Source organism: Malurus melanocephalus, unplaced genomic scaffold, assembly GCF_030028575.1.
Source record: "Malurus melanocephalus ecotype Western Australia unplaced genomic scaffold, MMel_1.1 scaffold_235, whole genome shotgun sequence".
NCBI classification, from domain to species: Eukaryota; Metazoa; Chordata; class Aves; order Passeriformes; family Maluridae; genus Malurus; species Malurus melanocephalus.
The window spans coordinates 657,261-669,420 of NW_026623467.1; the positions used below are offsets into that span (position 1 = coordinate 657,261).

At 48.6% G+C, this 12,160-nt stretch overlaps 1 protein-coding gene across 1 annotated transcript in view; it reads left to right on the forward strand.

Annotated features, from left to right (window-relative positions):
- Positions 1-11,439, forward strand: part of COQ8A (coenzyme Q8A) — a 29,673-nt gene extending 18,234 nt beyond the window's left edge. The window contains exons 6-14 of the mRNA XM_057374883.1: positions 1,441-1,526; positions 2,546-2,686; positions 3,824-3,905; positions 5,252-5,345; positions 6,180-6,321; positions 7,745-7,852; positions 8,676-8,741; positions 9,479-9,565; positions 10,033-11,439. Coding sequence (XP_057230866.1) covers positions 1,441-1,526; positions 2,546-2,686; positions 3,824-3,905; positions 5,252-5,345; positions 6,180-6,321; positions 7,745-7,852; positions 8,676-8,741; positions 9,479-9,565; positions 10,033-10,326 — 1,100 coding nt within the window. The 3' untranslated portion in view covers positions 10,327-11,439. The remainder of the gene's footprint in view (positions 1-1,440; positions 1,527-2,545; positions 2,687-3,823; positions 3,906-5,251; positions 5,346-6,179; positions 6,322-7,744; positions 7,853-8,675; positions 8,742-9,478; positions 9,566-10,032) is intronic.
- The last annotated feature ends 721 nt before the right edge of the window (positions 11,440-12,160 follow it).

The following is a 12,160-nucleotide window of genomic DNA, read 5'->3' on the forward strand; positions in this document are numbered from 1 at the left end:
CTCTCAGACCAGGGGTTGAAATCCCTTGAGAAGTTTTTGGATGTCAGCAAAAAGGAAAATAACAGAAGTTTATCTGGAATAGCCGTGGCAGATGCTGATGCCTCTACATAAAGAGCTTACGGGAGCAAGGGTTGCTCTTTGTGAGATCCATTCTCTYTCTGCCCAGTCACCCTTGGCTGTGCAGGTGACATGTTGCAGCAGGATGGTTAATATCTTCACACAGCCCTGAGAATAGTTTTTAGAGTGTTCAGAGGCTGGGCAGTGACACACCATCAGTGACAGAGCAGGCATTGGTTTCTGTGTTTGCAATGCACACGCATATGCAATGTCTCACCTTCTTGYGGGTTTGTAACATCACAACAGGAGTTCTGTTCACTGTTCCTGCAAAGCCTGCTCATCTACAGCTTGCAGTGATGGAATGGGAGCTCCTCTTAAAAACTCCTGCTGGTTCCACAGTGGRGTTTTGTTAGTACTTTTAAATGCTGCTATGGCTTCAGTGGGAATTTGTAAACAATGCTGAATGTTAATGTCACATCTCTGCATTATTTATCTTTTTCTCTCCATTCCTTTCCACCCTTCTTCCCGGGACAGTCCTCTTAAGGTCACTGTTTGTTTCTTGTTTCCTGGGATAGACATAAGGTGATTCATGCATGTGTATTTGGAGAGGTACAATAAATTTTTGTTTGAATGTCACAGTCGCATGTGCAGGTTCAGATTTCAGGATCAAGGTCTGTAGCCTGGACTTTTCCAGTGTTGGGAGATCAGCAGATAAATCTAATTACTCTATAATAATATATGAAATGAAAACTTTGCCAGAAATGGTAGTTTTTCTCTGAGCTGTAGAAGCCTTTGCTCAAATGGAGGACTAATCTTTCAAGATGCCCCAGCCCCTCTTCTTTCTTATGARTATAAATATTTGCTTGCTGAATCCCAACTTAAATGTTTTGGCTCAGTTCTGTTCTCTTCTACCCACTTGTAGCCGCTCTGCATTTGGGCAGTTGTTTACAGTAGCAGATGCTGAATCCTGATTTCCTCAAGCGTTCAGTAYTTGTGTAAGTGGTGTTTTGCCATTGCACAGCTTTTAAGAAGAGCTGYTGCCTCTTAAAATGAACTGGATTAAACCATATTGGGAATCTTGGAGCAATAGGATGGCTCTCCAGGGGTCCCTTCTGTGACGTGTGTTTCCATGAGGCAGTGGCCTCTCCTAGAGCTGGGTATTGTCCTGCTGTCAGCCAGAAGATGGGCTGGCGTGTAACAGAGGCAGAGCACTGTTTGGGGTTTGTGCAACCTGTCACCATACCAAAAGAACTACTTCCAAAACCTTCYCTGGGCTGTGCCTGGAGCAGGACAGCCCAATTTGTCTGAATGCCTGTGTACCTTTCTCTGTGTGTTGAAGAATGCAATGCCTGCACTGACTGCAGTGTGCTTTTCCCTTGGCAGATGATGCCTTCATCAACCCCCATCTCCAGAGGATTTTTGAGCGTGTACGTCAGAGTGCTGACTTCATGCCAATAAAGCAGATGATGGTGAGGAATATTCCTGACTACTTATCAGGGAAGGGGACAGTAACAGAATGAATGTCACCTGTGACATACCTTAGTAAGGGAGGTGGATGGGGATTTTAAAGAGCATTCTTTCAGTAAGGTTACATATTTTCAGTTGTGGGTAATGTGTGATTTCTTCTCTCAATTTTATGCTGTCTTTTCTCTCAAAAAATGGAAGTTCATCTCTAGACAGAGGGAAAAAATATGAGAGTTTTTCATGTGCTGAGATGAATGTTGATGGAACAGGATGCTGCACACAAATAMCATTATTGGGTTTTATTAAGTGCAGCCTCCCCTTCTGTTTCCTATTCTCTTTCTCATGGGTGTTAAGCCCATGTCTAGCTATGTCTACATCCCATTTTAGAAACAGACTTACAAGAAGGAAGCAGACTTAGTCTGCTGGAAAATTAACAGCAGCTTTGTCCTTACCATTTTCGTTAACTTGCCATTATGAAGACCCAGAATGAAACAAACTAAGTTTGCTTTCCCCAGTGTATATGTTCTCTGTAAATTAATATGTAAAGAGTGATGCAGAGGGAACTGCCAGCACTGCTTGTCTTCTGCAAGACACTAAGCAGAGCTAGAACTTCAATATGGCAGTCTGGCAGGGTAGCAAAAAAGCTGTTAAAGCAGGCTGTGATGCTTAATTGTCAATATTGCCTTAAAGAAAGTCATGCCTGGATTGCTGCTGTTCAGCTTGGCAGCATGATGAAAGAGGAGAAATAGCTAACTCCTTGCTCATTTTCTGGAAGATAGCAAGTGGCACCAAAAAGGGGATGTCTGGATTGCCRAGGCAGTGGTGYTTAAGACTTCTGTCCTTTAGGGCASAGATCTGATCAGCATCTGTTCAGTGCTGGGGCAGCATTGCTGCCTGGACCACTCCTTGTCTTGGTGCAGRTTATCGATACTCTGAACTCAGTCACCTTAGAGGAGCATGATATCAATAGTGAAAGTCTTAAATCTTTGCTTCCCATACCCTGATCCTTTCATTTTATTTGCAGAAAACTCTGAACAACGATCTCGGCCCCAACTGGAGGGATAAACTGGAGTCCTTTGAAGAACGTCCCTTTGCTGCTGCTTCAATTGGTCAGGTTCATCTGGCACGCTTGAAAAATGGGAAAGAAGTTGCCATGAAAATCCAGGTGGGCTTTRCAGACCAGCCTTGTCTTCTTTGAGCCCATAGAAAGGCAGGGGAGCTGCCTGTGAATGCCAGACAAATAAATATTTTAATGCAAGTGAAGATGTGGGTTGAGTGATACCTTASCTAGTGCAAGCTGACTGGAAAAGAYAGGAAATGTTTTGYGGCTTGAGCCAGTCCAAGTCCAGATGAGCCAGAGACATCCCATAATATGTCACTGCAGCATGAGATAAAGGTGCTGAGGGACTCCTTGTACTTGTAGGGCTGTATGGGAGGGTCTCACCTGCTCCACAGGTCAGTTCCCTGTCTGGGATGTGCACCTGCCYCAGGGCCCTTTCTAGGTGTCAGCAGTCATATCCCTTGCTGTCAGCACTTCAGGTGGCTGTTTCCAACAAAACTAAGTTCTAGGGCTAAAGCTCCTTGTACAGCATGGTTTGTAATCCAAAGGAGTGAGGTTCTTGCTGACTGAGCAGTATCCCARCCAAAGCTCATCATCCGATTGGTGGGTTTATAGTATGGGGTGACTTCAGAAATAGTATCAGTGGATGCTGATGTCTTCTCAAGCCATTTGTATCCCAAGTACTGTCTGAAGTCAGGCCAAGGAAACAGCAGCAGAAACTCAACCCTCTGGCATTAGCACACATTCTCAGCAGTGCAGGCTCATTCTCTTCTTGAGCGACAAGGTGAGAACAGAAGGCGCCTCTGCCAGGACGGGGCTGGGGCCTCAGCACTTGCCCTACTGCTGGGAATGACACACTGGGCTTCCAGGGCTGTGTGCTTTCAGCTGTGGGAGGGAAATGACTGACTGCYGTAGCTGTTGTGGGATTTGTGTGTCTGAGAACCTATCACATGTTGGGTGAATTCCCATCAGAGGATCTGAACAAGCCATTCTGATTCCAATCAGAATGATTGGAGATTCTGAGCTCCATCTTGTCTGTCTGTCCCCTGGTTTAGCTGCTGGGCTTTGAATAAGCTTTCAGAGGAAGGATGTGTGGCCCTGGAATGCCCTGGCTTATTGCCAGGCTGTAGGTGGCTGTGACTGGGGGCAGTGGATGCTGAGCCAGAAGGTGTTTGTTTCTATCATGTCCTGTACAACCAGGTCATCTAATCTCAACACTGCCTCTCCTATTCTGTCCCACAGTACCCCGGAGTCGCCCAGAGCATCAACAGTGATGTCAACAACCTGATGACTGTCCTGAGCATGAGCAATATTCTCCCTGAAGGTAAAAAGACAGAGACCCTGGCAGGCCCTGTGTTCCYATTGGTGCAGGTCAAATTCTGCCAACCCCTTTCAAGCAGACCATTCCATGGACTGGGGAAAAGATCTTCAAGATACTAAGTCTGCCCAGGAGCAGATTTCCTGCAGAAAGCAGGAGAGGTGGTAGATGTGGGCAGAGGGTGCAGGGCCAGTTTGGGGAGCCATGCTCTGTTCCCTTGTCCTGCTGCAGAGYTGCTGCTGCCTTTGCTGGGCACCTGCCTGCTCCAGTGCCCACTCTGTGGGGTGAGAAGTGCACCTGTGTTTTTTCTGGCCATGTATATGCACACACCTGCCAGAGTAACTTGCACTTGTCTCTGTGTGCTCTCTATAGTGACAGACCCATGGGGATTCTTAGCAAAGTATAAAGTGCCTGGGAATCCTCACTTTTGTTGGCTTTCTAGGCTTGGAGTGTGGGCAGTGTTCAGGTGAGGTAGTCTTGCTTTGTCCTGTTACTTTCTGGTACATTTGGCAGAACTCATTCTTCTCCGTGTCTGCTTGTAGCCCTCCATGCCTGACATTCTGTGCTCTTCCCAATCATTGTTTTTTCCAATCAGAGTTGTGGAGAATTGTCAGATTTAGAACTTGCTCAGTGTCCCAGCACATGGATAAGTCCCTTTTACTACTCCTTTTTCCAAATACCCGCCTGCAGCAGSTATAAATCTTAGTGGGACCACACAAATGCTGCTCTAAAATCAGRCTGGGTGCTGACAAAATCTGGGACTGTTATCTGCAGTGGCTGGGCAGGCCCCTGCAGAGGCTGCTGCATCCCCAGCTGTGTCTGGCCCAAGTAGTAAATTGGTTTTCTAACTTCAAGACTTGGAAGACTGGGCTTGGTATGTCAGGCCCTGGCTACGTGCTGCTGCTGCAGTGCACWGTGTTAGTCATGCTGACTGTTCCTGCCTGGCAGTGCCTCTTCCCATTTGGGGGCAGATATGGCTTGGAGCCTTTTTTTGCTGCTTTTTCCCAGTGTTTGGGTGCTTGTCTTTGGTGTGTGTCCCTGCACAGCCATGCCAATAGCAGGAACAGACAGCTTGGGCTGTGGGGTGGGAGCTGGGAGAGGACAGAYCTCTGCTGCATAGAGCAGTGGTGTGGATGCACCATGCCTTAGGAGCAGCTGTGTAGCCTGGGCCTGGGGTTACTGCAGAACCTGCATCTGGTTGGGAATACACCTTGGCTCTCTGGGGCCTCCTGTGCTCTTCAGCTCAGAGCTGGCCTGACAGCAGGGTGCTCCTCAGCTGCAGCTCTGGAAAGCTTAGCCTRAGGGGGTCCTTTTTTCTAAGCCTAATCTCTCCTCTCGTGTTTGACCTTCAGGTTTGTTCCCTGAGCACTTGATTGCAGTGGTGAGCAGAGAGCTGGCCCTGGAGTGTGACTACCTGAGAGAAGCTGCCTGTGCAAGGAAATTCCAGTATGTTCACACCACTGCCTTCAGCCCCTTCTCTGTGTGTGTGGGAAATGCAGGAGAGGTTGCTTGACTTCAGGGATGGTGGGGAGATGACTGTTGTGCCCTGTTGTGTGGCACAGGGGAAGGTGCATGGCTGTGGCCTGAGCTATCCCCCAGAATTACCACCTTGTCTCGGGTGGGCATGGCTTCAGTCAGTTGAAATATGATCACATATCCTCCCTGCTCCCATGCAAATCTGTGTGTCCTGGCACACGTGAAGGTGCTGCAGTAACTCCCGAGGCTGGGCTGCAGTGCTGTTCTGTATGCTCTTATGTCAGCCCAGTGAGAACTTCCCCATCCTTCAGCCTGGGAGGTTTTCAGTTCAGCTCTTACAGCAGGTACCATCACCAGTGCTGCCTGCCCTCTTGGCTTGCTGTTTTTACGTGGTAGCTGGACAATGCAGCGCTGTTGGAGGCTGGATACCCTTCCTGTCCTGCTGCAGAACTGTCCCTGTGACATCACTCCTCTTGGCAAAGTCCTTTCTTCCATGTGTGCAGTCTGGCCCTGAAGCCAAGTGGGATGAGCAGAAGAGCCCAATGCCCCTTGATGCACCGGCCTGGAGCCTTCCTAATATCACTGCCCTGGCAGGAGACGTGATCTCAGGAGCTGGCAGCAGCTCTAAAGCACTGGCAGGGTTTCTGCTGACTTAATCCCTTACTGTAATTGCTGAGGAAAACACATCCTGGCAGCCSCAGCCAGGGTGTGGGGAGAGGCTGGTGAAGGGATTGTGATGTGTTGCTGATRGCTCCATTTGCTCTCAGGGCTCCTAACTTTTTCCTCTCCTTTCTCCATCCTTAGTGAACTGCTGAAAGACCACCCCTTCTTTTACGTCCCGAGAGTAATTGATGAGCTGTGCAGCAAGCACGTGCTGACCACTGAGCTGGTGTCTGGCTTTCCCTTGGATCAAGCTGAAGGGCTGAGCCAGGAGATTCGAAATGAGGTAAAGTGGGGAGGTCGTGCTTCTGCCTTTGCTCAGGGTGCTCATCCTGCCCATGACTGCCGGACAGGGGAATGYCTCATGGCCCTGAGCTGGGCTGCAGTCAGGAATTGTCTGGAGCATTTAGGAAGGCTTGGTTAGGGAAGGTGGCAGTGACACTGAAGTCTCTCCAGGCTTGTTTGGGCCCAGGCAGGCACCAGCATCCAGCAGGGAGRGGTTGGAGGGGATGAATGGCAAGGGCAGCTGAAGGGGAGGTAGCCTAGCTGTGTGATGACTTTATGTTTGGGAGGGACTGTCAGTAGGGGAGAAGGGGTCTTATGCAGCTGCTCTTCTGGGCAGGATTGCAGAATCATGTCAGTGCAAGTAGCTGGGTGCCATCTCCTGCAGGGCTGACCTGTGCTGCACAGGGCTGCTGGAAAAGTACCTGTCAGTAAACAAGAGCAGGGATGTGGGGATAGGTAGGCGTTGGTGCTGAATATAGCCAGGGATTGGAGTGCTGTGGTGGGACAAGCAGCTGTTCTAGTWGCAGAAATAACTGTCCTGGTATTYGGATTTGTGTGTGTGTGTATTTCTTGGTGTGAGCTGTCAGCAGGTCACTGGGCAAGAGGGCAGAGTCTGTTCCTCTAGATGAGCAGATCTCAGTGTCACATTAGATCTGAAGCTGTGCCAGAGCTGGCTGCCTGCTCTTAGGGTCTGTCCCTTGCAATGAGCTGCTCTATCATCAGGCTTTGAGCTGAGCTGTTGCTGCAGGTGCAGCCCTTCTTTCTTACGAGCAACTGGCCTGGCTGAGCCTCTGCTTTCTTATTCAAATGGCAGTGTCCTGTGGCAGGGTCTGGTTTGCATTTGGTGCTTTCCTCCACCTTGGATGGTGATGTTTCACTCAACAGAAGCTGGAGAGGGGCGGAGTGAGGTCAGCAGTTCTGCTGAACAGGCTTCAGTTCAGCAATTCCCACAGAAAAGCTTGCTGGAGTATGCAATTCAGCAGGGGGCTCTTCAGGGACTGCTACTCTTGCTTTCCTGTGTGTGTCAGTCCCGAGGTGAGTTCTGCTGCTCCTCCCTCAAGCTGGCTCAGTTCTGAGCCCACAGAAGGAGGAGTACATGGTGGGTCTGTRCATCATGCAAGATTYCCATTCTTGCAGCCCCCCAGTGTGTAGTCAATGCTGGGAAGTCAAAAGGCAAGGCCAAAATGTAGTTGGATGACCCCTGGAGCATTTGTGCCATCTGCTAAGGATGTCCCATGGCWGGTGTGGGCTGGGAGTTGCTGAGAGGTGCTCCTTCACCTGTGCAGGAGTTCTGCAGCATAGACAGATGGTTCCTGCCAGTGTGGTGATATGCTCCCTGTGTGCTGGTGCCTGCTCTAAGTTACAGGTGTGAGTAGGGCTTGTTGCCCTCCTGACTTGTTTCTCGTCTCTCCTTGTTTTTGAAGATTTGTCAGAACATCCTGACGCTGTGTCTGCGGGAGCTGTTTGAGTTCCGGTACATGCAGACTGACCCCAACTGGTCAAACTTCTTCTATGACCCACAGCTGCACAAGGTAAGCCCCAGCAGCCACTGTTCTGCCTAGACAAGCACTGGTTTTCACCAGCTTTTGATTATTTACCATTCCCAGAGTTTAATGAGCCCTTACWGAGATTCTCTGATTCCTGTCCTTGAGGCATGGGCAGATAGCGAAGGGAAACCTTCCCTTTGCCACATGCYCTCACTAGGTCTGGGTAGGAAAGCAGGGCTGCTGTAACCAGCCCCAGATCCAGTCACAGCTCCTTCCTTAGCCTYAGGGTCTGTTCTGAAGGTGGCCAGTAGGAAGCTGCAGTGCTCTAGTAGGACTCTTCGGGTAAATGCTCTCATGCTCTGCTGAAGATAAGGGTAGCAATTCCTGCTCATTGTTTGGCTGCTTGTTTGTGCCCTGTMGGGCAGATGGAATTGCTTTTTTATTCCTGAGGTGGTGGAGTTACCATCCCTGGACATGTTAAAAAAAAAACACTGGATGTGGCACTCAGTGCTCTGGTTTAGTTGATGAGGAGTTGATAATTTTGAAGGTCTCTTCCAGCCTAGTTCATTCTGTGTGTGATTCTGTGTGTCTGTGCTGCAAAGTGCTGGGAAAATGTTCATTGCTGCTCTGTTCCCGCACATAAAGCCTGAGGTGTGGCAGAGTGGGCACTGGGCATCGGCCATTCCTCCTCAGCTGGTGCAGCTCTTGGGGCTGCAGACTGGGAATAAAAGAGTCAAGGGTAGTTGGGATGCAGAGGAAAGTTCTGGGAAAACCAGCTGAGCTTCCTAAAGACATCAGGAACATTCTTAATATCAGATTCTACCAGAATGGTTGGCTCTGTAATACAGATGGGTTTGTCCTTTTCCAGGTGGCCCTGCTGGACTTCGGAGCAACACGAGGGTTTGATGAGAAGTTCACAGATGTTTACATAGAGGTGAGCACTTGCACTGTGTCCTAGGGAGCTGCACTTGATTTTGCAAATACTCTTATCTCTTAGCTGTTATCACTTTGAACTGGAATACTCTTTGGGTGTGGAGGGAAGCAGGGCTGGAGGCAAGAGAGTGATCTCTGTTCCTGTTTCATCACTTGCCCTGGCCATCTGCACATCTGCTGCAAGCTGCTGTTCTCTGAGTTGGCATGTTCACAGAAGTGAACTGCAGCATTGCTTGCTAGGGAGCTTGGGCAGTGGGGTGTATCAGAGCTCGCACAGTTCTGCAATTCTGTAGGAGGAAATGCAGGAATTGCTTGTTCCCTGCCTCTTCCTGAGATTTCTAGCTTTTCCACTGATAGTTACCTTGATGTAAAATCAAACGTGCTTCCTTTGTGATCACCAYGTTCTGTGTGTGGTAACTGAGCTGCCAGGGCCAGCAGCTGCCACCTAAAGCTGCTCACAATTGGCTCTGCTATTTCTTTGGGGGCGGGGCTGACTGCTTGTGAAGCTCTTTTGCTGTCCTTTACATTCTCTGGGCCATGTGTAGCTGTGGGAAGGGCTGTATCTTTCTGCCAGTGGCTCTTAACCTGGCCAGCATGCAGGCCCCTGAAGGAGGACAGAGGCAGGGAAGTGAGCAGGCAGGTGGTGTTCATGTGTGCTCCTGTGGCCTGTGCAGCAGTCCTGTGCTCAAAATGTTGCTGTCATCTCTTAGCCCTTCTGAAAGTATTCCTCTTACTCAGGTAATCAAGGCAGCTGCTGACATGGACAGAGAGAGAGTACTCAAGAAGTCCATTGAAATGAAATTCCTCACTGGCTATGAAATCAAGGTATGGAGCAGAAGAATCTGATTTTGGTGTTGGCCACAGAAAATGTGGTTATGGGTCTGTGAACTTCCCCAGATTTCTTGATTTGGTAAAAAGTGTCAGTCCAAAAGCCCTGTTGATAAGGATGAAGGAGAAGGGTAAAAAAGGTTTTGCTTTTGTTCTCATTTCTTCTGGGGAACAGGAAGAGTAATGAGGATACAGCTAGCCCCAAAACCACTGTTCTTCCTTTTCTCCCCCTGCAAGACCCTGCAGGTGATGACAATTCCTGAWATTTCATGACTGGGAAGATGGTCTTCTGGAAGGTTTAGYTGCTCAGAACTSTGTGAAYTAAATGTTCCTCAGTCTTGCTGGAGCTTTATYATGGATAGGGCTGGGTGTTTCTCCTGAGCTGCTGCTGTTAGCACTAGCATTTCYTTTCCTCCCTGGTGGTTGTCATGGCTAACAATTTATCCCTCTTTCCTTTTGGGCAGGAAATGGAAGATGCCCACTTAAATGCTGTACTCATCCTGGGGGAGGCATTTGCRTCTGAGGAGCCTTTTGATTTCGGCACCCAAAGCACCACTCAGAAGATCCATGGTTTAATCCCAATCATGCTGAAGCATCGGCTCGTCCCCCCRCCAGAGGAGACCTACTCTCTTCATCGGAAGATGGGGGGTTCTTTCCTGATCTGCACCAAACTGAAGGCCAAAATTCCCTGCAAAAGCATGTTCCAAGAGGCATATAGCAAATACTGGAGCAGCAGGGGTAAGAAGCCAGAGGATTAGTAAGAATGAACTTTTCTTKTTCTGAGGGCCCAGTTCAGCTGAGCCTTGCAGAGAGCATTCTAAGCCTCCCCTGCATTGCTCCCCAACTCTCCATCCTCTCGAGATGCAGCAGCCCCGTGCCCTGGAAGCCAAGTGTGCATTCCACGAGGACAAAGCTGCTCTTTCCTGCTGGGTCTGTCCTACCTGGACTGCCAGCACAGCCCACAGCTTGCAGGAAACTCTTGAGTGCTTCTGTGCTGCTTCAAGGCACCAGCTGACTACCTTGAATGCATTTTTAACRTTGTGGTGGTGGCTGCATATTGAGAGGGTTTTATAACAAGTAGGGGAAGGAGGACAAGAGCAGAATTTAATACTGAGATCTATTTGTAATTCTTCACAAATTGTTTTTTAAAAGCCTTCCCTCTTTCAAGCTGAGGTGGAATTCAAGTAGTTTTCGTACTGTGAACTAKAGAATGGAATACCAAGGCGTTCCCTACCACAGACACATCCAGCACCTCCCCCACATTTTTGTAAGTCAAGTGGTGGCAGTCTGAGAACCCTCCTGGATTTTACTGACATTGATTTAATGCAAAGGGCATGTGTGTAAGTAGAAGTTTTATGCTTTCTGCCTCTTTTTGGCTTGCAAGCTAAACATAGGAAATACTTTCAAAGTTTGAGAATTGAGTGCCAGTCTCTTTTTAAACACACACATACACACTCTCACAACCCATCTCAGTTCTGGGAGTCAAATATGTAATCAGCAGAGCTAGATCTGAGCACAAATGGTGGGATCCTTCACTGTCTGGTAGGWATCAGCTTTCCTGAGGGCGAGTTAGATAAACTATAACTCTTGACACCGACTGCTTGCTGGATGCCTGACTAAGACCCTCGTCTGTCTGTGTTTTCCTGTAAGGCAGAAATTGCAGCAAGGCAGACAAAGATGTCCTGTTTCTGGTGAGCAGCTCCAACTGAAACATCACACAGTTCAAACCAGACGCACAGTTTTAAACTCTTGGAGTCAAGCTAGGAAATTGACTTTTGTAGGTTTTTGTACAAAGCCTGTTACCTGTATGACTTCCTGATRTCAATAAAAAAATGCTTGTGCGGTGGGCCTGCTGCCGGTGGCTGTGTCATCTTCGGGGTGGGAATGGACAGTCAAGTGAGCCATGTCCTGGTCTGTGGGGTAAACAGSAGCTCAGCAGCAGCAGCAGCTTCCAGCTCTCCTCTTGTTGCACTGTTTGCTCAAGGCATTGCTCCTACCCTTGCCAAGCCTTCCACCTGTGGCCTGTTCATGCCTTCTTCACTGCAGCTGTGGMACTTTTGTGATGGAGCCAGGACATCCAGCCTGAACACGGTCTTGCCAGGAATATTCCTGRTAATTTACATGTTTTCTGATCTTCCTGTATTTTAATCACTCTGTTAGCAGTCTCTCTGCCTTTCCTCCACTTGTGAAGGAGAGGCTGTTGGAGTTGAGGCTCACCTGCTGCTGCTAAGGCAGGTGTTCTTCTCTGGCAAGTGCCAGGTATTTACCAGCAGGCTCAGCTGGTCCTACTCAGTTAACACAGCCCGGGAATGTAGAGGGTGTATGATCTTACACTTCAGTATGTGTGAAATCCTGACAGCTGACACTGCAGAGGGAAAGAACAGGTAAGTGAACAGATGGACTCTCTCAGGAGGGACCCTTGAGAAATGGGAAAACAGATTATGGTATTGCCTTTATTCCAGAGCCATAAACCATGTAAGCCACTTCATTGAAGAACTTGTTCATTGTTGTTGAACAAGTTGCAGTGCAGTTTAAATCAAAATACTGGTCAGATTATTTTTGAACATTTTGAGAGGAGTGAATTCCGCTGTT